The sequence below is a fragment of the Nuphar pumila genome, chromosome 15 (assembly GCF_984573655.1).
Source record: "Nuphar pumila chromosome 15, dmNupPumi1.hap1.1, whole genome shotgun sequence".
NCBI lineage: Eukaryota > Viridiplantae > Streptophyta > Magnoliopsida > Nymphaeales > Nymphaeaceae > Nuphar > Nuphar pumila.
The window spans coordinates 27,746,788-27,772,964 of NC_143263.1; the positions used below are offsets into that span (position 1 = coordinate 27,746,788).

The window sequence follows — 26,177 nt, forward strand, 5'->3', positions numbered from 1 at the left end:
ACGGATGACCGTTGAATGCCTGTCAGTAGGATTTTTATGTCTCACGAATTCTTGTGTTCTCTAGATTTGCTCTAAAGGACAGACTTAAAATGAATAGTGTATCAATTTGCGTATGTTTGTATGTGAAACTATGTTGCCATCATGAACTCCCTGTTTTTTCCTTGTATTGTCTTGTTATTTTAGAGAATGACTCAAGCCCACAGTGGATGATGCATTTTTAATTAAGTGCTCTCTACTTCCTCGCAGTTTCATACATCATTGGTTTGGTAAGCAGTGGATTTAAATTTCTAGATTTAGAAGATCCTTTAAGTAAATCCTTTTTTTACTCAAAGATCCTTTTAAATAAATTTGAGTATGCATTGGGACTTGGATCTGTTAAAATAAGTTTTCTTTTGGATTTGGGTTGGATTTAAATCTGTACTTTAAGTTCAGATCTAGATGAAAATCTAGCGTGATTGCATATAACCACATGCATTTCAGGTGTAATTATTGGAGGACAGATGAGGTGCAATTATTGTAGAGAGGATCACTTGAGAGGCAACTACCTACCTGCCTTGGATGTCGTTCATTCATGAACGACATCGATCAAAACAGTGAAACAAAGCTCGTTGTCAGCCGTTCATTTTAAATCATTCTGATAAGGTTCATCCGAAACACAAACGAAAAAAAAAAAGAGTTATGGGGGCATCTCATTCGTGGAGGATTTGGATGCTGTTGATCTTGAGATCAACTGCATTTATAAGTGCTATTCAATTATTGCACGCTTTGAATGTGCCACCCCCACCTAACAACTGTCGTAATGGGGTACAGCCTGTCAGCAGTTGGAAGAATTAAATAATCCTCCACTTGCTCTGTCCAACGACCCTTATAAGAGCTCTCTACTTCCTAGCAATTTCATATAACAACAACATCATTGGTTTGGTATTGTTGGTATCATCATCATCCCACTCAATCTCACAGGCCCTCTCCCCTGTGATCCACTTGCTTCCATTATTGTTGTTTGTGGATAGAAAGCGAGCCCTAAACGTGTAGCTGTTTCCTGGTGCATAAATCAAGTTTGTAGCAAGCAGATCTCTGGTGAACGGTTGTTTATTTCATACTTGATCTATACATTGATTATATTCTGGATTTGAAAATAAATCTTATTAAAGACCAATGTTGTTGAGGCGTGAAGTGATCAATATTTTTATCAAAATTTGGTGGTTCTATTGACCGGGAATCACATGCTAACGGAGGATCCTGATAAATTTCATGGTATAAGAGATTTGTAAGAGTTGCAGGATCCTGTAAGACATTACTTCCAAGCCCATGATTATCTTGCCTGCTAGATCATGTATTCTTAGATCCACTAAGATCAGTACTAACCACCTTCAAAATCACTGGCCAACCTATCCATTCACGATCCTTGTTTGGTGAAACATCCATCTTCAGAAAATCTTTTGAGGCACTTGAGATCCTGATCAGGGAGTTTCGGCTTCCTGGTTCTGCTTGGTCTGTTGGTTATCGTGTTATTTTGGGTTGCTGAGCTTCAATAAGTTGGATGCCATTTATGTGTTGAACCCTTTCTCTCTCTGCTTTGTTTACAGGTTTTGCGTTTCTGATTAATTGCTTTGGATGCTTGGAGTTTGAGCAAACGCAAGCGGACGAAGAGGTTCTTTTCCTTCCTCCATCGTTGATGTACCATTTCCCATTGTGTGCTATCCTATCTAGGGTACTCAAACGTGGCCACTGTGTAGACATACGGTTGATGTTTCGATTAATGTGTTTAGATAGGATGGTATGGGGAGGAGGAGGAGGAGGTTATCGTTTTGAGAGAGCAACCATGGTTTTTATTTATTTATTTCTGGGCTAAAAGAGGAGGAAAGAGAAAATGGTGATATTCATTAATTTAAAGAAAAGGGAGGCCCAAACCGACACTTTTCAAGCAATTACCGGAAGTTGGGGTGAATAAAAAGTATCTTGAAAAACTGACACTTTTTAAGCAATCATGGGTTCGTGCTGTATCGATTCAATCTGACCACATAGATGCGTTCAGCATGGTTCGTTTGCTAGAGATGAATCTTGTGTTTCACATCCATAGGGTTCGATTACAAAAGAGAGATAAAAATTTGAAAAGAATGTGATTTCTACTCAATAGTTCTGTACCTTCATTTGTACCAACTAGTCCTTTATCATAAATATTTAAATATTTGAAACCTGAGACATGTAATTTGCCATATTCGGTGCGTATATGAAAATTATCCAAAGTTATTTTTTCGTTTTGTTTATGATATTCTCTAGAATCGGTTTTGTAGGGACTATGCTTTCTGAGATTGCTGAAATGGATGATAGTTTTGATGTTCAGTATCCAAAATTAACATATTTGCAGTTCAGTTCCTCTAAAATTACATTAAGAAAAAGTGGTTTTGGTTCTGAAAACATTTTAGTAGCTCGATTTATTAAATATTCATTTTCAGTGGTTCAATTTTCATGTAATTGCAGTGCAAGCGTTCTGAAATTACTAACAATGTCTGAATTTAACAATAGTTTAGAGAAGTGGCTTTATTCGTGTAGGCAATGTTTTGATTCATTTTGAACTTTCAAAAAGAGCCATTAAATCTTTCTTGACCTGCGGAAAAGCAGCCAGAAATTTTTTAAATTAAGAGAACTGCTTAGACTTGTGGTTGCTTATGTGATTAGTTTATAGACTTGTGGTTGCTTCTTGACACAAACGCATAGTTATTTGTTTGCTTTGTCTGGTTCACCATCATTTGAATTGGATTTCGTCACTAGTTATCTTATATAGTTTACTTGTGTTGATATTTTCACATATAAAGTTTTTTTTAAATTTCAAATATTGTGGGCCCTAAGGCTATAGCAACCCAACTACCAAAACCATGAAACTAGAGGAGACAAACTTTTTAGCATGTGGAGGCATTGTCAGATATATTCTGGATTCAACTTAAATCTTAGGATTTGGACTTGGATCAAGTTTTCTGTGTGATTGTACCGATCCTAACCCTTAATTTTTGTTACCGTCATTCCAAGCCCGTCTTGATTGGAGCCACTCACACTCACGTAAGGATAATGTACATATAGACGACATCTAACATATGGAAAATTTATGTTAGCCACCTCATGTTTCAATATATTTAAGATGAATGCCTACCTTCAAAAGAAATTCCTCTTGTAACTGCTTGAGTTGCTTTTCATATCAGTTAACTTTATGTATAAGTTTAAAATGACACCTTTGCCCTCTCCCTTCAAGTGGTTGAATGCTATTTTTTTAGCTCCTATATTTGTAGCTATAATTGAGGCCAATTGAGTTGGGATCTCTCCTAATCGTAGTCACAAATATCAGTGGTGTGTTGATTGAGAAAAGCGATAAAATCATTCATCGACAAGAAAATGATTTAAACACGAGAATTCAAAATATCACCAAATTTTATTTGCTTAATTACGAAGATGGTTCATCTCCGCTTAAAAGGAAGAAATAATAATAAAATAAAATAATAGGGTAGAGGCTGTCTACGTCTCAATTCATGTAGGTAGGGGTGGCAATCGGATCAGGTCGGCGGGTCAGAATACCTCAACATGAACACGACCCATTTATTAAACGGGTCAGATGTGGCAAACACGAAAACGACCCATTTATTAAACAGGTAACCCGACACGGCTAACCCGTTTAATAAACGGGTCGAGTCGACACGACCCGATAACATAGACACGATAACACGGGTTGACCTGCCTGCCTAACCTGTTTATTAAACGGGTCAAACGGATTGGCGGGTTGGCATACCCCTAACACGAACACGACCCGTTTAATAAATGGGTTAAGCGGGTCGACCTGTTTACAACACAAACCCGTTTAAGCCAAACCCTAACCCCGCTAAGAAGCGGGTTGGGGGGTCGGGTCAGATTTTGCCACCCCTGTATGTAGGGCGCCGTGCAGCCACCTTTAATGCAAGATGAAGTGAGAATAAGGGCCCTTAATTTTACAGACCTCAAAACCGTCTTTGGTGTAGGACTTTTTCCCAAAGAAAGAAAGCAAATTAAAGGTACGTTTGTGACCTCAATAATATTTTTTCGAAATATCGCGAAATATCCTCCTTGCCGAGAATATCTTGATCGAGAATGAGATTTGTGAGTATGGTCCAAATCTGGCTCGGCTACGAAGGACATCCCCTTCAAGTCAATATGTAAGTTACGTTTAGAAGGTGTTGATTAATTAATTTCTACGGCTCGTGGTATGCTCTTTCTAGAAACCTTTTTCACAAGCGACACTGCTGTCAATTACATGTATACTCGACCCCTTCACCCAACTGAAGCCAACTTACTTGATATCCAATGGGTAGCAAGTTGCCATTTTACAAACTTCTAAGACAGTTCATTTCCTCCAATCCTTTTGTCAAACAATGAATAGTCAACCATCTATAGGATAGGGTGAGTTATAATAGGAATAGTTCATCCCTTGAGTAAGCTCCTAAACGTTTTCAGTTGCTTTGTTTTAACAGGAAAATACTGTGGCTCCGCCTGAGGAAACAAGGAAGATGGATGAGCCAGGGCCATCAACTGTGTCATCAAAGCATGATCATTTTGACGTATTTTTAAGCTTTAGAGGCAAAGACACCCGCAACGGCTTCACGAGTCATCTTCACAAAGAACTAAAACAAATTGGTTTATCTACCTTCTTCGATAGTGAAAATTTGGAAAAGGGTAGGAAAATTGAGGAGCTGTTTGAATATATGGAGCGATCCAAGATTTTTATACCCATTTTCTCAAAGAATTACGCAGATTCTACATGGTGCCTTAAGGAGATCTCAAAGATGGTGGAGATCAACAATGTGGAGGGACAAGAGAGGCCAATAATTCCCATATTCTTTGATGTTTATCCTTCTGATGTAGGGAATCAGAGGGGAACATTTCAAGTTGCTTTCAGAGAACACGAAAGCAATAAAAATTTGGATAAGGAGGAGGTGGATAAGTGGAGGGACGCCTTGAGAAGAGCAGGGAATATTTCTGGGTATTATCTCCCTGAGATAGATCGTGGGTAACATATCTCTCTCTCTCTCTCACACACACACACACACACACACAAACGTGTTGTTTTCATCATATTATAATATGCTTTTGTTTTTGGTTATTGCAGGAACGAGCCAAAACTAATCACGCTTATAGCTAAAACAGTTTCTACTATATTGAGCAAGGTCCCATTTGACATAAAACAACCCATAATTGGGATCGATTCTTCCATAAATGTTAAGCAAATGTTGGAGACAGAAACAAGTAGTGTTTGCATGATTGGAATATGTGGGCTGGGCGGGATCGGGAAGACCACAATTGCAATGGCCATCTATAATGAACTCTCTCCTAAATTTGAACACAATTGTTGGTTTCTAAAAGATGTCAGGGAAATTGCAAAGAAGCAGGGGCTTCCCTCTTTACAAGCAAAGCTCCTCAATGGCGTACCAATAGACAACGTTGAAAAAGGAATTAGTTTGATCAAACAAAGAATGCAGTCCAAGAAAGTTCTTTTGATTCTTGACGATGTGGACGACATAACGCAACTTCTGGCGTTTACAGCGGACCGAAAGGATCGAAATAAAGAAGAATGGTTCGGTGCAGGAAGTAAGATTGTTGTCACAACAAGGGATGAGGATGTACTCCTAAAGTATGGATTGAAAAAGGAAGAAATTTATCGCCCTATGGAACTGAACGATGTGCAGTCACTTCAGCTATTCAGTCGCCATGCATTTGCGAGTGACCAACCGATAGCGGAATTTGACGAGCTAGCTAAGGAAGTTGTGAAACTAACTGGGGGCCTACCGCTAGCCCTTGAAGTACTAGGATCATCCTTTTTTGATACAAGAGATAGAAAAGAATGGCAAAACAAGTTGAACAAATTGAAACGAGTTCCAGATAAAGATATTCTTGCAAGGCTGAAAACAAGTTATGATGCACTAGATGAATGCGAGAAGTGCATATTTTTAGACATAGCATGTTTTTTTATTGGAAATGGCATAGAATATCCTAAATATATGTGGGAGGATTGTGGTTATTTTCCAGACATCACACTGAAAGTTCTTGAACGCAAGTGTCTTATTGAAATCGATCAGTATGATAAGTTTAGAATGCATGACCAAGTTCGAGACATGGGAAGAGCGATAGTTCAAGAAGAAGAAGGGAAATTGAATCCTCAGGGGCGCAGCAGGCTCTGGTACAGGAATGACATATTGAAAGTGTTGAAAGCCACACAGGTATTATCTGACCTTGTTTCTGTCATTTGTTTTTGTAGAATTAGACATTAATGGCCTTTGACTTTATTATTAATTGGCATAAGATTGATCCCAAAGCATAGACCCAGTCAATGTTTGGGTTAATCAAGGAGACAAAATAGTTTCTCAGTCAATGTCTGGGTTGGTTAATTCAAATGGTGGAGTCTGCACACTGCTTCACTTTGGGGTTGTCTTACAATTCCTGTTTACTTGAGTGCTTCAGATGTTACATGAATTCATTAATGTCACATAAATGGACTGACGAGAGAGGTCATGTTAGTTCGGACAAACTCTAGAAAGTTAGATTATAATATGAGCTACTCTTTTAGATTATCGCATTCATCAAGGGTATGATATCTAAACGAGCAAGAAATTTCTATTAATTTTTGGAAAATATTGATCAGAACCAAGCACAAGTGACTTAAATTGGAGAGCTGATCTAGTTCTCGGCCTCAAATCGTCCCTTTTTCTTGTGAAAACGAGAGGCTCTCGTCCTTCTTTAATATGTATTGTTTACATGAGCTTGTTTATGGTGGGGGACATCTTTCTATGTTAGAGAACTGTCATATGGGTGCAGGTGAGTGTACAGGATACGATGCGGATTCGATTGATACGTTTTGCAATTTTCAAAAATTAAGATACCGGAACACGATTGTACATATATTATATATTTATATATAATAAAATATATATAATTTGACATAATTATGTACAAAATATTTAGCTAATCAGATCTGGATTTGTTATTTACTTTTCTCATCTGACTCTTGAGCATGAATTTGAGGTAGAGAATGAAAGATTCAAATACTCCTTATCTATGTGAAAACCCAAGTATTATATGAGTTTGTTTATGGTGCGGGACACCCTCGTATGTCCAGCAGATTTGTTGCCTTGATGCATTTGATGAGATCCTCTGATCCGACGTACCTATGGACATAACAGCACATGGTAGTAAATCACACAGCCCTGCTCTTAATTAAGAGTCTATTTTGAATCTTAGTGTATGTCTTGCATTACACTAAAGTAGTCATAATTCGTTTGGTCAAGTTGAAGCCTCTAAAAAACCATAATGTGTTTATCATTGGGCATGCTTTCTGTCAAATTGATTTGATGTAAAAATGTAAATATTTTATTATCAAATTTCAATTATTATTTTTTTACTTTCATAAAATACACATCAGCATAAAGAATCTTAATCAAATACATTCAATGACAAAAGACATCTATTAGTTCAGACGGAGCAAGAAACACTTAAAGTGCGATTCGTAGCATCAGATGGTGGTTAGCAGCTCTCTCTCTCTCTCTCTCTCTCTCTCTCTCTCTCTCTCTCTCTCTATATATATATATATATATATATATATATATATATATATATAGTAATGATAGGGTGCACATGGAGCACCTACCCCCGCCTAATAGAAGTTTCAAATTTTTAAATTTTTTGAGCTTTTTCATTGATCAAACCCTATAGATATGATCTACAATCATTATTTAGTGAAAACAAGATTTGAATCATGTGATTATGCAATATATGTAGGTTTTAAAGATTTTAAAAAATTCAACTGTTACAATGTACCAAAATTCCATGACTTAAAAAAGTCTATTTTTATTTTCAAAAAACATGATTCTTATCATCTGTAAAGTCCCATTAAGAAGATACAACCAACAACTATAATTTCTAGTACGTGGGAGTAGGTGCTCCACCGCAGTATTACTTATATATAAAGAATCAGGAGTAACACCCAATGCCCTTGGCGTCAAATGCATTAGGGGCATTCGTGTTTTTTTTTTATAACTTTTAGTGGCAGTCTTGGACTGCTACAACAGTGTCAAAGGCAAAAAAAAAATTGTGCGTCGATGCATGATCAACGACACATTCATCTGACGCAACGTCAAACACTTTAAGTGTTTGATGTTACACCCTTCTCTCTCTCTCTCTCTCTCTCTCTCTCTCTCTCTCTCTCTCTCTCTTAGGGTGTAACCTCGAACACTAAGTCGACCAATTTGTGCAAAATGACTTTTTAGCAGTCATAACTGTCATTAAAGACCTGAGTTCAAAACCGCCACTAAAGGGTAAAAAAAAAAGGTCCTGTGGCACAATGCTACGTTCCTTTTTCAAGTGATTCATATCGTCAAGGGTGCACCCATTCCTTTTTTTTCATTTTGATCAAATGATTGGCAGGTCCACTAACAAATATATATACATTTGTTAGTGGGGTGTTGTAGCTGTTTAATTCATAGGAGGGCAACCCTGAGTGGAACGATGCTAACGTCCATCGCAGGAGTGATGGACACTCACTTTTTCCGCAATGTTGATGTAGTCTGTTTTGTTTGTTACTTTTTGCAGGGATCCAAGAATCATGTCATCCAAAGCATCAGTCTCCCTTTACGTCCGGACGGACACGAGCTTTTGAGCTTGAGCGCAGTTTCAGCAATGCCCCAACTCAGGATGCTTCTCATAGATGGGTTTTTTGGAGGTGGCGACGAAGCAATTGAAGATGGACCCATACAACTCCCAAGCAAAATAAAATATTTGAGATGGACTTTCTGTACATTGAAGACGCCCCTGTTTGATGGCTCTGATCTTAAGCAACTGGTTGTGCTCGACCTACGATATGGTAAATTTGAAGAGCTGGGTAACATGGTTAGTCCTCTAACCACGTATAGCGGTAAAAAAATATGTGAAACATGCAGATTGATCAAATTTGTTTAATTTAGTTTTCATTGATTAGAGCGTCGAATCAAATTTTACTTAGGTTTTTATATTTAGTCTAATTAGGTTTTTTTTTCCTTATTTGATTAGGGCTTTGAATTTTAATTTGATTAGGACTTTGAATCAAAATTTTTAATTAAGATTTTTTATACTTGATTTGATTAGGGATTTTCTTGTATTTGATTAGAGTTGTTTTTCTTTTGTTAAGGTTTAAATTAGGGTTTTTTATATTTAATTATGGTTTATTTTTCTTATAATTTAAGGTTTTTGTTTATTTGTGATTTATTTATGGTTTTTATATTTATATATAAAAATTTGAATTCTTATTTTTTTCTCAAATTACCCAAATTTAAACATTTTTTGGTACTTGAATCGAATTTGAAATCCTTATTGGAAGCTAAAATCCATAATTTTTAATTTGATCCCATATAACAATGATTAAAGCATTTAGATATCAAAACAATATGAATTCTTATTTTTTTTCTCAAATTACCTAAATTTTAAATATTTTTTAGCTTTTAGATCCATATCCGAAACTAAAATTCATAATCAACATGTTAATCTCCCTCTCTCTTGGCTTTTATGTTGCTTATGTGAGATATAGAAGCTTTGCCAGTTAATTGATCTCTGTCTTTGAGATTCTCAAGGTACAACCCAACACTCTCTTTTAAGATTATGTTAATAGAGAGCTTTTTTATTTTCTTTTGTACGTAAATAGAGGAGACTCTGCCAGAATTTTGTTTTCTGAAACCATATTATGTGATAATCGGATCTGTTTGTATCTATATGATGTTCATCCTAGGGAATGAATAACATTCAAAGTCATTTTTCCCAATTTGTTTCTCATACTTTGGATGCATGCACTACTAATAAAAATGAAAAAAATGATCTGTAGTTTCTTCCAAAGCTGAAGGTCCTCGATCTCAGAGAATGTAAGAAGCTCATCAGAACTCCCGACTTTGCTCTTCTCCCGTGCCTGGTGAAGCTGCTGCTCGACTACTGTGTGGAGTTAACTGAAATTGATGATTCTATTGCACATCTTAAGAAACTGATTCACTTGAGCATGAACCACTGTGAGAAACTGAAAGGACTGCCCACTAGTTTTTGTGAGCTGACATCGCTTGAATTCCTCAGCCTTGTAAGGTGCACAAGAATTTCTACTCTGCCAGAATCTTTGGGGGACTTGAAATCCCTAAAAGATCTTGACCTTAGAGGGACATCAGTAGAAGCCATACCAGATTCTATTGGTGGGCTTCAGCTTTAAGAAGTGCTCAACCTTGAAGATTGTGAAAGGATTTCTGTTGTGCCAGAACATCTGGGGGACATGAAATCTCTAAAACATCTTAACCTTAAAAGGACATCAGTAGGAGCCATACCAGATTCTATTGGTGGGCTTCAGCTTTTAGAAGTGCTCAACCTTGAAGATTGTGAAAGGATTTCTGTTGTGCGAGAACATTTGGGGACTTGAAATCTCTAAAACATCTTAACTTTAAAAGGACATCAGTAGGAGCCATACCAAATTCTATTGGAGGGCTTCAACTTTTAGAAGTGCTCAACCTTCAAGATTGCCCAAGAATTTCTGTTCTTCCAAAATGTTTGAGGGACTTGAAATCCCTAAAAGATCTTAACCTTGAAGGGACGTCAGTAGAAGGCATACCAGATTCTATTGGAGGGCTTCAGCTTTTAGAAGTGCTCAACCTTTAATGTTGCGAAAGGATTTTTGTTCTTCTAGAACGTCTGAGGGACTTGAAATGCCGAAAATGTTTTAACCTTGGATCAAATTCAGTAGTATATATACCAGAATCCATTCGAGGGCTTGAGTCTTTAGAGGAGCTCTACCTTGAGGAATTGTCTTTCACTGGAAGAAATTCTCAATTCTATTAGAAGCTTCTGTTGCTGGTTGTGTTTCACTGAGAAAGATACCTCAATCAATAAAAAAATTAAACAACCTAATCTTTCTAAGTATGGAGGGTTGTCATTCATTTGAAGGAACATCATTATCCATTGAAAGTTTGGAGCCTCTGAAATATTTAAAAATGGGTGGTAGCACTTCATCGTGAAAGCTTCCTGATTTTGTAGGCAGGCTGAAGAACTTTCATGTGCTATGTTTGGAAGATCTTGAGGAGGAACTACATCTTGATTTTATTGCTGGTCTTTGTCAATTAAGAAGTCTTGGCTTACAAGTCTTCCCATGGTTGGAGTCTCTCCCTCAACTTCCCTCTTCTCTTCATCTTCACATTCTCTCTCTCTCTCTCAGATTGTGTCGTTCTGAAAAGAGGGCCAGATGTTTCAAACCAAAAGGCTTTATTCATCACAACAATTTTATTATATGTATCTCTTTTTTCTCTTTGCCAAAGAAGAATAAGGAAAACCAGAGAGAGAGAGAGGGTTGGAGTTTTTTTTATGCCCTCCTTAAGTGAAAAAAAATTGAAAAATATCTCAACTGCCCTTGCTGACTAAGGACTAAGCCCGTTAGTTGGTGTCTTAGCAATTTTGGACCCTTTAAGTCCAGGGCGCTAAAACAGGTTTGAGTTTACAATCATCATATCCAGGATCGGACCCATATTCTAAATGAGTCCATATTTTGGACCCAACCCAAACCCATGGATCTAGTAAAATCGGGTTGAGTTGGGTCTAATCGGTTCGGGACCTAAGGAGCTAATTAATGTATTCTGGATTCAACTTAAATCTTTGGATTGGACTTGGATCAAGTTTTATGTGTGATTGTACCGATCCTAACTCTTAATTTTTGTTACCGTCATTCCAAGCCCGTCTTGATTGGAGCCACTCACACTCACGTAAGGATAATGTACATATAGATGACATCTAACATATGGAAAATTTATGTTAGCTGCCTCATGTTTCAATCTAACTACCTTCAAAAGATATTCCTCTTTTGATTGCTTGAGTTGCTTTTTATATGAGGTAACTTTAATGAAAAGTTTAAAATGACACATTTGCCATCTTCCTTCAAGTGATCTCCAAATCGTATTTGCTTATTTACAAGAAAATGATTTAAACCCGAGAATTCAAAATATCACCAAATTTTATTTGCTTATTTACGAAGATGGTTCATCTCCGCTTAAAAGAAAGAAATAATAATAAAATAAAATAATAGGGCAGAGGCTGTCTACGTCTCAATGTTGGAACGATGTAGCTTTTTACATAATGAAGCATGACCCTTCAATGTGACCCTTCACATCATGAAAGGTGAACCATTGCGTCTCCTAGCTAAAAGTCACAATGGTTCACCATCTGTTGGAAGGATGTGGCCCCTTCACATCATAAAGGGTGAACCATTGAGTCGCCACATGATTCACCATCTATCATAGCCTTAGCTGAAATGCAGTTGATTCCACTTGCTCATCATCAAAACCTTGTACTTGAAGTATCATGTATGGCTTCATTGTCGTAACGGTTATCCACGCTGGGAGGAGCCCCCAAACCCTCCTCCTGTAAGGGCAAAAACTCTGAATCAAGCCCCACAACTCATCAAGTTGAATAATGCTACCCACGCTGGGAGGAGCCCTCAGACCCCCCTTCTATAAGGGTAAAAACTCTGAATCAGGCTCCACAACTCTTCAAGTTGAATGATGCTACCCACGTTGGAAGGAGCCCCCAGACCCCTCTCTTGTAAGGGTAAAAACTCTGAATCAGGATCCACAACTTATTTAGTTGAATGATGCTACCCACGCTGGGAGGAGCCCCCAAACCCTCCTCCTGTAAGGGTAAAAATTCTGAATCAGGCTCCACAACAGTCAATGTGCAGGTCAGTCGGTGCTTGATGGAGCAATGTAGGATCTTCTGCTGGATGTGCACAAAAGCAGAAAGAAAAGGGAGAGAGAGAGTGAGACGGTTGATGTTCATGGCCTCCTCCAGGAGAGATTTCTTTCTCGGATAATCCTGCAGTGCAGAGACTAAGTCTTAAATAATCATCTTCGGGGCACTTAAGTCTTTACAACCACTCATTTTCTAGAATTGTCATTTTTTTTTGCACCAATGGAGGAGAGGGTACTTAAGTTTGTGCAATCGCATCAAACTCCAACGCTAATTAATGTTGACAAACATGGGGATATGAGACACACATGCTTAAATACATGGTGCTTTTTGGGACCCCCGAGCATGAGATGTAGCTACCTGTCCTGTTCGGGGGGGGGGGGGGTAACATATAACCTGCTTCGGTCTAATTCTACAAAAACAAGTTTAGATAATACCTGTGTGTCCAACACATTCAATATGTCATTCCTGTCCCAGGGCCTGCTGCGTTCCTGAGGATTCAATTTCCCTTCTTCTTGAACTATCGCTCTTCCCATGTCTCGAACTTGATCATGCATTTTAAACCAACGGCTGTGTTCATCAAATCGGTCATATTCCTCATCGATTTCAATAAGATACTTGCTTTCAAGATCTTCCAGAATGTCTGTTGATATATATAGGATATTCTCCCACATATATTTAGGATATTCCATTTTTACTCGAATAAAAAAACATGCTATGTCTAAAAATATGTACTTTTGTTTCTCATCTAGACCTTCATAACTTATTTTCAGCCTTTCGTGAGTATCCTTATGTTGATCTTGTTTCAATCGTTGCAACGTTGATCTTGTTACGTCGGATGAATGTGCGCCATTGATCACGCGTATATACTTTCTTATTAGAGTAGATATAAAGGAGGATCAAAAGATATCATGAAGCTAGAAGCTTGGAAACTCCCGGGCAGCTGTTGATAGTCAACAGATATTGGTTCTTAGGTAAATTTTGGAAATTAGAAATCACCATAATAGTCAATCTATGGATCCTTCTGCCTAACCTATCCCTTGAGTTTTGGGCCTAAGACTCATTCCTGGACGTAGCTAAATGCCTGAAACCTCAATTATCACATACAAGATTCCAAGAAATTCATAAAGTCGACGAATCTTCTCAACCTATGTCACAGGGACATGCCCCCTTAAGGGCCGAATCCCATGTCGGTACCATATGACACGGATTCGGATGCAGGGCATGATGCGACATGTGCTGGACACATGTAATATTATGTCTGACACATTGACACGTGTCTGACACATTGACACGTGTCTGACACGTAAAGACGGTGCCCAATACGCATAACACAGTGCCTGACAAGCATGGCATAGTGTTCGAAACTTATGACACAGCATCCAACATGCATGACATGGTGTTGGACACGGTTCCTGACACGATAAAAATGCTTATAAATATATTGTTTTTAGTTTTAATAGATAATATATATTTTATTATATATAAATATATAATATATAATATAGGTACAATCGTGTTCACTGTCGAAAAAAATGAGTTTTAAACGTTTGTCACTATGGCTGTGTTTCTAAAAAGGAATTATATTGTAATATAAAAAAAATAGAAGTGTAAGTCATGTTCACTGTGTATGAATGAAACGATAGTCTTTGATACAGTTGTTAGTATGGCAGGTTGGCACAAATGGATTACTAGCAGTTACAAACTCTGTCCAATTTAAACGGACTTTGGACAATGCGATACATGTCTAAACTAAAATTCTGAACTAACGCCAAAGTGTCATAATAGCCGATCTCACCGCTCAACTGGTAACCATGTTGAGGAGTGGAAACTTGTACCATTACGTGGCCTTTCGTTATACGCCTCCATGTCTCCTCATCCGATTCATCTGTAATCCAGTCGCGGTAGTAGAAGTCCCCTTCTTCCTTTGAATTTGGCTTTATATAACGTGCAACAACGATCTCTCCATCTCCATCTTGTACGACTTGGATACACAAGTCAATATTTGATCTCTCCTCCAAGCTTGGGTTGGAAAGTGACTCCTCACATGTCTCAACATCTGATTCATCTTTAGAACTATCTGATCCCTCCTCAAAGCTTGAGTTGGAAAGTGACTGCCCACTCAACCAAAACATGCCAAACAATTTTGCACAATCATCCTCAAACTTGAACTTCAAATTTGGAATCCCGAATAGCAAGCAGAGATCCACACGACTTCCAGAAATGCTGAAATCTTCCAGTTTGAATGAAGCCTGCAAGTCTCATAATTGTTAGAACGAATTAGTACAAACCAGTTAAATACTCTTCTTGATTAACCAACAAATTACCTCTGACAATCTCTTCATCAGATCGACTCCTAGGCTTTCGCAGCGACGCATATCTAATGTTGTCAATTCTTCCAGACTTTCAAGGCCTGGCACGTCAGTCAGATCATTGCAATAGTTTATCTTCAATCCCCATAAAGCCTTTAGGTTCGAAACATCTGGCCCTCTTTGCAGAACGGCACAATCTAAGAGAGAGAGATAGTGAAGAGATGAGGGAAGCTGAGGGAGACACTCCAATCGAGGGAGACCTCGTAAGCTAAGGATTGTTAATTGGGAAAGGCCAGCAATGAAATCAAGATGTAGTTGCTCATTAAGATATTCCAAATATAGCTCAGTAAGGTTCTTTAGCTTGCCTTCAAAATCATGAAGCTTCCTCAATGAAGTGTTATCACACATACTTAGATATTTCAGAGACTCCAAACTTCCAATGGATACTGGTATTCCTTCAAGTGAAACACAACCATCAACCCGTAGTTGTGTCAAACACTGCAAGCTTCCAATGGAATTGGGAATTTCTTCCAGTTTACTGCAACCTTTCATGTCTAGACTGATTAGGTTGTTTAAATTTTCTATTGATTGAGGTATCTTTTTCAGTGAAGCACAACCATCAACCCATAGATGTGTCAAACACTGCAAGCTTCCAATGGAATTGGGAATTTCTTCCAGTGAAGAACAATTTGTTAGACGTAAGCTATGAAGCTTCTTCAATTCTCCTACGGAATCAGGCATCCCCTTTATTGAAGTGCATTCTTTAAGGTCCAGAAGATTCAAAGACTCCAACCCTCCAATGGAGTCGGGTACTTTTTGAAGTGATTGACATCGGCAAAGACTCAGCTCCTTCAAGTTTTTCAGCTCTCCTAAAGAACTAGGTAGCTCCCTTAATGATTCACAACCATCAAGTCTAAGCTCTTTTAAAGATGTCAATCTTCCAATGAAATTCGGCACTTGCTTCAACGATCTGCAACCATAAAGGTTGAGCACTTTTAAAAGCTGAAGCCCTCCAATAGAATCTCGTATGGCTTCCCCAATAAGGTCTGAAAGAGCAGAAATTCTTATGCAACCATGAAGGTTGAGCTCTTCCAAAAGCTGAAGCCGTCCAATAGAATCTGGTATGGCTTCTACTGATGTCTCTTTAAGGTTAAGATGTTTTAGAGATTTCAAGTACCCCAGACGTTCTGGAAGAGCAGAAATATTTTTACAACTTTCAAGGTTAAGATGTTTTAGGGATTTCAAGTCCCCTAGAGATTCTGGAAGAACAGAAATTCCTTTGCAACCTTCAAGGTTGAGCACTTCTAAAAGCTGAAGCCCTCCAATAGAATCCGGTATGGCTTTTACTGGTAACTCACTAAGGTCAAGATCTTTTAGGTATTTCAAGTGCCCCAGACGTTCTGGAAGAACATAAATATTTTCACAACTTTGAAGGTTGAGCACTTTTAAAAGCTGAAGCCCTCCAATAGAATCTGGTATGGCTTTTACTGATGACCCTTCAAGGCTAAGATGTTTTAGGGATTTCAAGTGCCACAGACGTTCTGGAAGAACAGAAATATTTCTACATCTTTCAAGGTTGAGCACTTCTAAAAGCTGAAGCCGTCCAATAGAATCTGGTATAACTTCTACTGATGTCCATCTAAGGTTAAGATGTTTTAGGGATTTCAAGTTCCCCAATTGTTGTGGCAGAGTAGAAAGTCCTCCGCAACTTTCAAGGTCGAGAAATTCAAGCGATGTCAGCTCACAAAGATTAGTGGGCAGTCCTTTCAGTTGATGAGAGTGGTTCATCGTCAAGTGAACCAGATTCTTAAGATGTCTAATCGAATCATCAATTTCAGTCAACTTTGAACACGAGTAAAGCTTCAGCTCCTTCAGGCAAGGAAGACGAGCAAAATTAGGAGTTTTGATGAGCGCGTGACAGCTGCTGAGAACGAGGACCTTCAGCTTTGGAAGCAACTGCAGATCATTTTTTTTTCATATTTAATTAGCAATGCATGCATCCAAAGTATGAGAAACAAATTTGGAAAGATGACTTTGAATGATGTTCATTCCCTAGGATACAAACAGATGCAATTAGCACAGAATATGGTTTTAGGAAACAAAATTCTGGCAGAGTCTCTTCTATTTAAGTACAATTTGAAAATAGAAAAACTCTAATAACATGATCTTAAAAGAGAGTGTCGGGTTGTACCTTGAGACATAGATCAATTAACTGGCAGAGCTTAGACATCTCACATAAGAATTCATATTTTTTGGATATATAAATGCTTCAATCATTGTTATATGGGATCAAATTATGAGAGAGAGAGCATGTCTTTTGCCTCGCTGACCGGCCGCTACAGAGAGAGAGAGAGAGAGAGAGAGAGAGAGAGAGAGAGAGAGAGAGAGAGAGAGAGAGAGAGAGTTGGGGTTAGACCCCTTCTGCTAGAGTTTTTTTTTTAAGTGATGTTCTCTCCACCCCGTTCAGCGTAACATAACAGGAGGCTAGACACGGACACAGCGATGGCCTTAATTCACATAAGAAATAAGGAGATTGCTTGATTGATCCTACACTAGGTTAATTAGGCTAATTACTAATCGCATATGATCAATCTGCATGTTTCACATATTTTTTACCGCTATACATCGTTAGAGGACTAACCATGTTACCCAGCTCTTCAAATTCACCACCTGTTAGGTCGAGCACAACGAGTTCCTTAAGATCACGGCCAACAAGCAGGGGCGTCTTCAATTTAAAGAAACTCCATCTCAAATAATTTATTTTCATTGGGAATTGTATGGGTTCATCTTCAATTGGCAAACAAATGTCATATATGATAAGCATCCTGAGTTCGGGCATTGCTGAAAGCACGCTCAAGCTCAAAGGGTCATCTACGTCCTCAGTCTCCTCACTTGGATAGAGAGTGATGCCTTGGATGTTGTTAGATCCCTGCAAAAAGTAACAAACAAAACAGACTACATCAGATTTGGTTAGCACCAGCTCAAACCAACCAAGGAGATAGGCATGCATGCGTCGCCTTAAACGGTGTCACCAATTCATCCATTACCAACCTAAGCAACAAACTTTTCTTTTTATGCACTAGGAAGTCGATGAGAACTGAATCGGGCCCACCTTCTTGCGAGGTAAACCTGGGGTGGGTTTATGTGCTTCAACCGTTGCAGACAGACCTATGGCGCTTAGCTATCGCGCATAGCCGCTCCCTGAATCCCAGCTCTGGTGGGGTCCACAAGTTTTTTTTTTTTTTAATGGTTGCTAAGACTGTCAATTAAAAGCATGGTTTAAAAACTCGGCAGGTTGCTTTCTAGAGCTCATATAATCTAAAAGACTAGCTCATATTATAATCTTCCTTTCTAGAGCTTGTCCGAACTAACATGACATCTCTCGTCAGTCCAATCATGGGACATTAATGAAGTCTTGAAACATGTGAAGCACTCAAGTAAACATTTGAATTAACCAACCCAGACATTAACTGAGAAACTATTTTGTGTCCTTGATTAAACCAAACATTGACTGGATCTATGCTTTGGGATCAATCGTATGCCAATTAATAATAAAGTCAAAGGCCATTAATGTCTAATTCTACAAAAACAAATGACAGAAACAAGGTCAGATAATACCTGTGTGTTTTCCAACACGTTCAATATGTCATTCCTGTCCCAGAGCCTGCTGCGCTCCCGAGGATTCAATTTCCCTTCTTGAACTATCGCTCTTCCCATGTCTCGAACTTGATCATGCATTTTAAACTCATCATACTGACCGATTTCAATAAGACACTTGCGTTTAAGTTTTTTCAGAATGACTTCCGCTGTTGATATATTTAGGATATTCTCCCACATATATTTAAGATATTTCATTTTTACTCCAACAAAAAAACATGCTATGTCTAAAAATATGTACTTTTGTTTCTCATTTAGACCTTTATAACTTATTTTCAGCCTTTTGTGAATATCCTTATGTTGATCTCTTTTCAATTCTTGCAACTTTTGTTGCCATTCTATTTTGTCTCTTATTCCATAAAAGAGTGGCCCGAAAACTTTAAGGGCTAGTGGTAGGCCCCCGGTTACTTTCACAACTTCCTTGGCTAGCTCATCAAATTCCGCTATCGGTTGGTCACTCGCAAATGCAAGGCGACTGAATAGCTGAAGTGACTGAACATCGTCCAGTACCTTAGGGCGATAAATGTCTTCCTTTTTCAATCCATAATTTACGAGTACATCCTCATGCCTTGTTGTGACAACAATCTTACTTCCTGCACCGAACCATTCTTTGTTATGCATTCGATCATTTGGGTCGGCTGTAAATGCCTGAAGTTGTGTTATGTGGTCCACATCATCAATAATCAAAAGAACTTTCTTGGACCGCATTCTTTCTTTGATCAAACTAATTCCTTGACAAACGTTGTCTATTGATTCGCCATTGAAGAGCTTTGCTTGTAAAGAGGGAAGCCCCTGTTTCTTTGCATTTTCCCTCACATCTGAGAGGAACCAACAATGCCGGCGTTCAAATTTAGGAAGGAGTTCATTATAGATGGCCATTGCAATTGTGGTCTTCCCGATCCCGCCCAGCCCACATATTCCAATCATACAAACACTACTTGTTTCTTTCTCCAACATTTGCTTCACAACATTTATGGAAGAATCGATCCCAATGGGTCGTTGTATGTCAAGTGGGACCTTGTTCAATATAGTAGAAACTCGTTTAGCTATACGTGTGATTTGTTTTGCCTCGTTCCTGCAATATGCCAAAAACAGGAGCATTACTATATTAATTGATGACAACAACACATTTATGTGTGTGTGTGAGAGAGAGAGAGAGATGTTACCCATCATCTATCTTAGGGAGATGGTACCCAGATATTTTCGCTGCTGTTCTCAAGGCCTCCCTCCACTTATCCACCTTCTCCTTATCCAAATTTGTATTACTTTCGTGATTTTTGAAAGCAACTTCAAATGTTCCCCTCTGATCCCTTACATCACAAGGATCAACATCAAAGAATATGGGAATTATTGGCCTCCCTTCTCCCGCCACATTGTTGATCTCCACCATCTTTGAGATCTCCTTAAGGCACCATGTAGAATCTGCGTAATTCTCTGAGAAAATGGGTATAAAAATCTTGGATCCCTCCATATATTTGAACAGCTCTTCAATTCTCTGACCCTTTTCCAAATCTTCACTATCGATGAAGGCAGATAGACCAATTTGTTTTAGTTCTTTGTGAAGATGACCCGTGAAGCCTTTGCGGGTGTCTTTTCCCCTAAAGCTTAGGAATACGTCAAAATGATCATGCTTTGATGGCCCTGGCTGATCCATCTTCCTCTTCTTCCTTGATTCTTCAAGAGGAGCCATAGTGTTTTCCTGTTAAAACAAAGCAACTGAAAACGTTTAGGAGCTTACTCAAGGGATGAACTATTCCTATTATAACTCACCCTATCCTATAGATTGTTGACTATTCATTGTTTGTCAAAAGGATTGGAGGAAATGAACTGGCTTAGAAGTTTGTAAAATGGAAATTACACCCACTAACAAAGGAGAGGATAAATGATAAGGTGCACCACATACACTTACTCCCTAATCACATGTAGAGAGTGGAACCTGCCTTCAGTTTGCGTCCCCTCAATCCAATTCAGATGGATAAATGATATCAAGTAAGTTGGCTTCAGTTGGGTGAAGGGGTCGAGTATACATGTAATTGACAGCAGTGTCGCTTGTGAAAAAAGGTTTCTAGAAAGAGCATACGACGAACCGTAGAATATAATTAATCAACTCCTTCTAAACGTAACTTACATATTGACTTGAAGGGGATGTCCTTCGTAGCTGAGCCAGATTTGGACCATACTCACAAATCTCATTCTCGATCAAGATCACAAACGTACCTTTAATTTGCTTTCTTTCTATGGGAAATAGTCCTACACCAAAGACGGTTTTGAGGTCTGTAAAATTAAGGGCCCTTATTCTCACTTCATCTTGCATTAAAGGTGGCTGCACCGATCCCTACATGAATTGAGACGTAGACAGCCTCTACCCTATTATTTTATTTTATTATTATTTCTTTCTTTTAAGCGGAGATGAACCATCTTGGTAAATAAGCAAATAAAATTTGGTGATATTTTGAATTCTCGTGCTTAAATCATTTTCTTGTCAATGAATGATTTTATCGCTTTTCTCAATCAACACACCACTGATATTTGTGAATACGATTTGGAGAGATCCTAACTCAATTGGCCTCAATTATCGCTACAAATATAGGAGTTGAAAAAAAATAAAAAAATAGCATTCAACCACTTGAAGGGAGAGGGCAAATGTGTCATTTTAAACTTATACATAAAGTAACCTGATATGAGAAGCAACTCAAGCAGTCACAAGAGGAATTTCTTTTGAAGGTAGGCATTCATCTTAAATATATTGAAACATGAGGTAGCTAACATAAATTTTCCGTATGTTAGATGTCGTCTATATGTACATTATCCTTACGTGAATGGCTCCAATCAAGACTGGCTTGGAATGACGGTAACAAAAATTAAGAGTTAGGATCGGTACAATCACACAGAAAACTTGATCCAAGTCCAAATCCTAAGATTTAAGTTGAATCCAGAATACATCAATTACCTCCTTGCATCCCGAACCGATTATACCCAACTCAACCCGATTTTACTAGATCCATGGGTTTGGGTTGGGTCCAAAATATGGACCCATTTAGAAAAATGGGTCCGATCCTGGATATGATGATTGTAAACCCCAACCTGTTTTAGGGCCCTGGGCGGTTGAGATATTTTTCATTTTTTTTTTTCACTTAAGGAGGGCATAAAAAACTCCAACCCTCTCTCTCTGGTTTTCCCGTTTCTTCTTCTTCTTTGGCAAAGAGAAAAAAGAGACATACATATAATAAAATTGTTGTGATACATACGTATCGTTTTTTTAATGATTAACTGATACGCTGATTTTTCTAATTATATTTTTGTGGAAAGCTAATAAGATGATTCAAGTCATATGATCAACTATCATTTTTCAAAACCTTATGATATTTTGAAAATATTGGAAATTTAAATTTCTCCTGATAATATGGGGAAAATCTCTAGAATTTATATTTCTGTGTTATGCTCATGTTTTCTTGTTTTTTTGCATAACATATATCTTTTCTTAGTTATATTTATCTTCATGTTTTATTGCCTCTTCGCTTAACATCGACTTTTTCTTAGTTTTTCCAACTTTTTTAAATTTCCATGAGTTTTTCCCGATATTTATCCAAAAAGGGACAATATTCAAGAGTTTTCCTCACCGAGATATAATCGAGACCGGTATTTGTGACTATGATGAAGATATACCTAATCTAGTGCCTCAACACAGTCACAAATATCTGTCTTAGCTAACCAAATCTTGCGATAATATGAGTTGTATTGGTAAAAATTTCAAAAGAAAAATCAGAAAAACTTGAAACTAAAAAGTTTTAAAAATAAAAAAGGTAACATAAATAAGAAAGAAATATATTTAGATAATAAATTTTTTATTGAAATGTATATATAAGTTATAAAAATCTTAAAATCTAAAAGAAATGAAAGAAAGAAGAAAAAATTTAAATGTAGAAAGAAAATATGAAAGTAAAAGTGACTAAAACTATGTCACATGGATATGGATGTGGGAGCATTATACAATGCAGATTCACTCAGTACAATTCGATAATAATCAATAATTAGGTTACAAGGACGCATGTGTACACACACATAGATGTATGTATGTGTGTGCGAATGTATAAAACAACAATTCTAAATCACTATAATTAGAAACATCAAATAATGAAATTAAATTGAAATTGAAATGTTATGCAATTGATGACAAATTTTAAAAGAAAAAGAATTCAAGTGAATATAAAACAAGCAAATAAGATCATAAAACAAAATAGATAAAGTTAATGACACAATGTTAACCGTCTGAAACTGGTTTGACTGTGCCCATGAATTGTCATGTCGTGTCACCATAGTGTTTAGTATCTTGTAGATACGGGATACACATGCTAAGTGAAGTGTCTATGTGACATAGGACTAAAAATATCATAACATTACCACGACAATATCATGATAATATTGTAATAAACTTATTTTTAAAAAAAATTGCAAATTTTTACCTCTTAAATAGATATTTTCAGAATACCACTTATATCTGACAATGCCTCCACATGCTAAAAAGTTTGTCTCTTCTAGTTTCATGGTTTTGGTAGTTGGGTTGCTATAGCCTTAGGGCTCATAATATTTGAAATTGAAAAAAAAACTTATATGTGAAAATATCAACACAAGTAAACTATATAAGATAACTAGTGATGAACCACACAAAGCAAACAAATAACTATGCGTTTGTGTCAAGAAGCAACAACAAGTCTATAAATTAACTAATCACATTTGCAACTATAAAGAGCTCTAAGCAGTTTTCTTAATTAAAAAAATTTCTGGCTGCTTTTCCTCAGGTCAAGAAAGATTTAATGGCTCTTTTTGAAAGTTCAAAATGAATCAAAACATTGCCTACACGAATAAAGCCACTTCTCTAAACTATTGTTAAATTCAGATATTGTTAGTAATTTCAGAACGGCTACACTGCAATTACATGAAAATTGAACCACTGAAAATGAATATTCAATAAATAGAGCTACTAAAATGTTTTCAGAATCAAAACCACTTTTTCTTAATGCAACTTTAGAGGAACTGAACTGCAAATATGTTAATTTTGGATACTGAACATCAAAACTATCATCCATTTCAGCAATCTCAGAAAGCATAGTCCCTACAAAACCGATTCTAGAGAATATCATAAACAAAACGAAAAAATAACTTTGGATAATTTTCATATACGCACCGAATATGGCAAATTACATGTCTCAGGTTTCAAATATTTAAATATTTAAGATAAAGGACTAGTTGGTACAAATGAAGGTACAGAACTATTGAGTAGAAATCACATTCTTTTCAAATTTTTATCTCTCTTTTGTAATCGAACCCTATGGATGTGAAACACAAGGTTCATCTCTAGCAAACGAACCATGCTGAACGCATCTATGTGGTCAGATTGAATCGATACAGCACGAACCCATGATTGCTTAAAAAGTGTCAGTTTTCCAAGATACTTTTTATTCACCCCAACTTCCGGTAATTGCTTGAAAAGTGTCGGTTTGGGCCTCCCTTTTCTTTAAATTAATGAATATCACCATTTTCTCTTTCCTCCTCTTTTAGCCCATTAAGAAATAAATAAAAACGATAACCTCCTCCTCCTCCTCCCCATACCATCCTATCTAAACACATTAATCGAAACATCAACCGTATGTCTACACAGTGGGCACGTTTGAGTACCCTAGATAGGATAGCACACAATGGGAAATGGTACAACAACGATGGAGGAAGGAAAAGAACCTCTTCGTCCGCTTGCGTTTGCTCAAACTCCAAGCATCCAAAGCAATTAATCAGAAACGCAAAACCTGTAAACAAAGCAGAGAGAGAAAGGGTTCAACACATAAATGGCATCCAACTTATTGAAGCTCAGCAACCCAAAATAACACGATAACCAACAGACCAAGCAGAACCAGGAAGCCGAAACTCCCTGATCAGGATCTCAAGTGCCTCAAAAGATTTTCGGAAGATGGATGTTTCACCAAACAAGGGTCGTGAATGGATAGATTGGCCAGTGATTTTGAAGGTGGTTAGTATTGATCTTAGTGGATCTAAGAATACATGATCTAGCAGGCAAGATAATCATGGGCTTGGAAGGAAGGGATTATTAAAGCAGGGGAAATCCCACATCAAGGAAAAGCTAGAAATGTCTTACAGGATCCTGCAACTCTTACAAATCTCTTATACCATGAAATTTATCAGGATCCTCCGTTAGCATGTGATTGCCGGTCAATAGAACCACCAAATTTTGATAAAAATATTGATCACGCCTCAACAACATTGGTCTTTAATAAGATTTATTTATTGTCCAGAGTATAATCAATGTATAGATCAAGTATGAAATAAACAACCGTTCACCAGAGATCTGATTGCTACAAACTTGATTTATGCACCAGGAAACAGCTACACGTTAAGGGCGCGCTTTCTATCCACAAACAACAATAATGGAAGCAAGTGGAACACAGGGGAGAGGGTCTATGAGATTGAGAGGGATGATGATGATGATGATACCAACAATACCAAACCAATGATGTTATATGAAATTGCTAGGAAGTAGAGAGCTCTTATAAGGGTCGTTGGACAGAGCAAGTGGAGGATTATTTAATTCTTCCAACTGCTGACAGGCTGTACCCCATTATGACAGTTATTAGGTGGGGGTGGCACATTCAAAGCGTGCAATAATTGAATAGCACTTATAAATGCCGTTGATCTCAAGATCAACAGCATCCAAATCCTCCACGAATGAGATGCCCCATAACTCTCTTTTTTTTCGTTTGTGTTTCGGATGAACCTTATCAGAATTGATTTAAAATGAACGGCTGACAACGAGCTTTGTTTCACTGTTTTGATCGGAACGACATCCAAGGCAGGTAGGTAGTTGCCTCTCAAGTGATCCTCTCTACAATAATTGCACCTCATCTGTCCTCCAATAATTACACCTGAAATGCATGTGGTTATACCGGATTCAGAAAAAATGCAATCACGCTAGATTTTCATCTAGATCTGAACTTAAAGTACAGATTTAATTCCAAACCAAATCCGAAAGAAAACTTATTTTAACAGATCCAAGTCCCAATGCATACTCAAATTTATTTAAAAGGATCTTTGAGTAAAAAAAGGATTTACTTAAAGGATCTTCTAAATCTAGAAATTTAAATCCAACTGCTTACCAAACCAATGATGTTGTAAGAAATTGCGAGGAAGTAGAGAGCACTTATAAGGGTCGTTGGGCAGAGCAAGTGGAGGATGCTTTCTTCCAACAGCTGACAGGCCCTACACCATTAAGGTAGTTAGGTGGAGTGGCACACTCAAAGTGTGCAATATGTGCTCTGACCATATTTCTCTCGTATCACTTCTTTCTAAATGAGATGCCCCATCACTCTTATTTTTTTGTCGTTTGGGTTTCGGATAAACCTTATCAGAATGATTTAAAATGAACGGCCGACAACGAGCTTTGTTCACTGTTTTGAT

The 26,177-nt window shown here is 37.6% G+C and overlaps 2 protein-coding genes across 8 annotated transcripts; one reads left to right on the forward strand and one right to left on the reverse strand.

The window, feature by feature from the left end:
• Positions 1-918: 918 nt before the first annotated feature.
• Positions 919-11,281, forward strand: LOC149814927 (disease resistance protein Roq1-like). Of its 5 annotated transcripts, none has more exons than XM_089989261.1 (6): positions 919-1,491; positions 1,587-1,651; positions 4,494-5,029; positions 5,129-6,236; positions 8,602-8,898; positions 9,863-11,281. In XM_089989261.1, the coding sequence occupies exons 3-6, from the start codon at positions 4,530-4,532 to the stop codon at positions 10,229-10,231; spliced, it is 2,274 nt and encodes a 757-aa protein (XP_089845387.1). In that variant the 5' UTR covers positions 919-1,491; positions 1,587-1,651; positions 4,494-4,529; the 3' UTR covers positions 10,232-11,281. The 5 variants fall into 5 exon arrangements, with proteins under 5 accessions (XP_089845387.1, XP_089845388.1, XP_089845389.1 ...); XM_089989262.1 differs by having other exon boundaries at positions 919-1,286; XM_089989263.1 differs by having other exon boundaries at positions 919-1,084.
• Positions 11,282-14,360: 3,079 nt separating this feature from the next.
• LOC149814928 (uncharacterized) lies at positions 14,361-25,540 on the reverse strand. 3 transcript variants are annotated; one of them, XM_089988623.1, is made up of 7 exons: positions 25,498-25,540; positions 24,450-24,514; positions 19,880-20,412; positions 18,675-19,788; positions 17,698-17,985; positions 15,072-17,012; positions 14,361-14,996 (listed from the first exon to the last, which is right to left on the reverse strand). In XM_089988623.1, exons 3-7 carry the CDS (start codon positions 20,401-20,403, stop codon positions 14,436-14,438), a joined length of 4,428 nt encoding a protein of 1,475 aa, XP_089844749.1. In that variant the 5' UTR covers positions 20,404-20,412; positions 24,450-24,514; positions 25,498-25,540; the 3' UTR covers positions 14,361-14,435. The 3 variants fall into 3 exon arrangements, with proteins under 3 accessions (XP_089844749.1, XP_089844747.1, XP_089844748.1); XM_089988621.1 differs by lacking the exon at positions 25,498-25,540 and adding an exon at positions 25,087-25,462; XM_089988622.1 differs by lacking the exon at positions 25,498-25,540 and adding an exon at positions 25,065-25,462.
• Between the last annotated feature and the right edge of the window lie 637 nt (positions 25,541-26,177).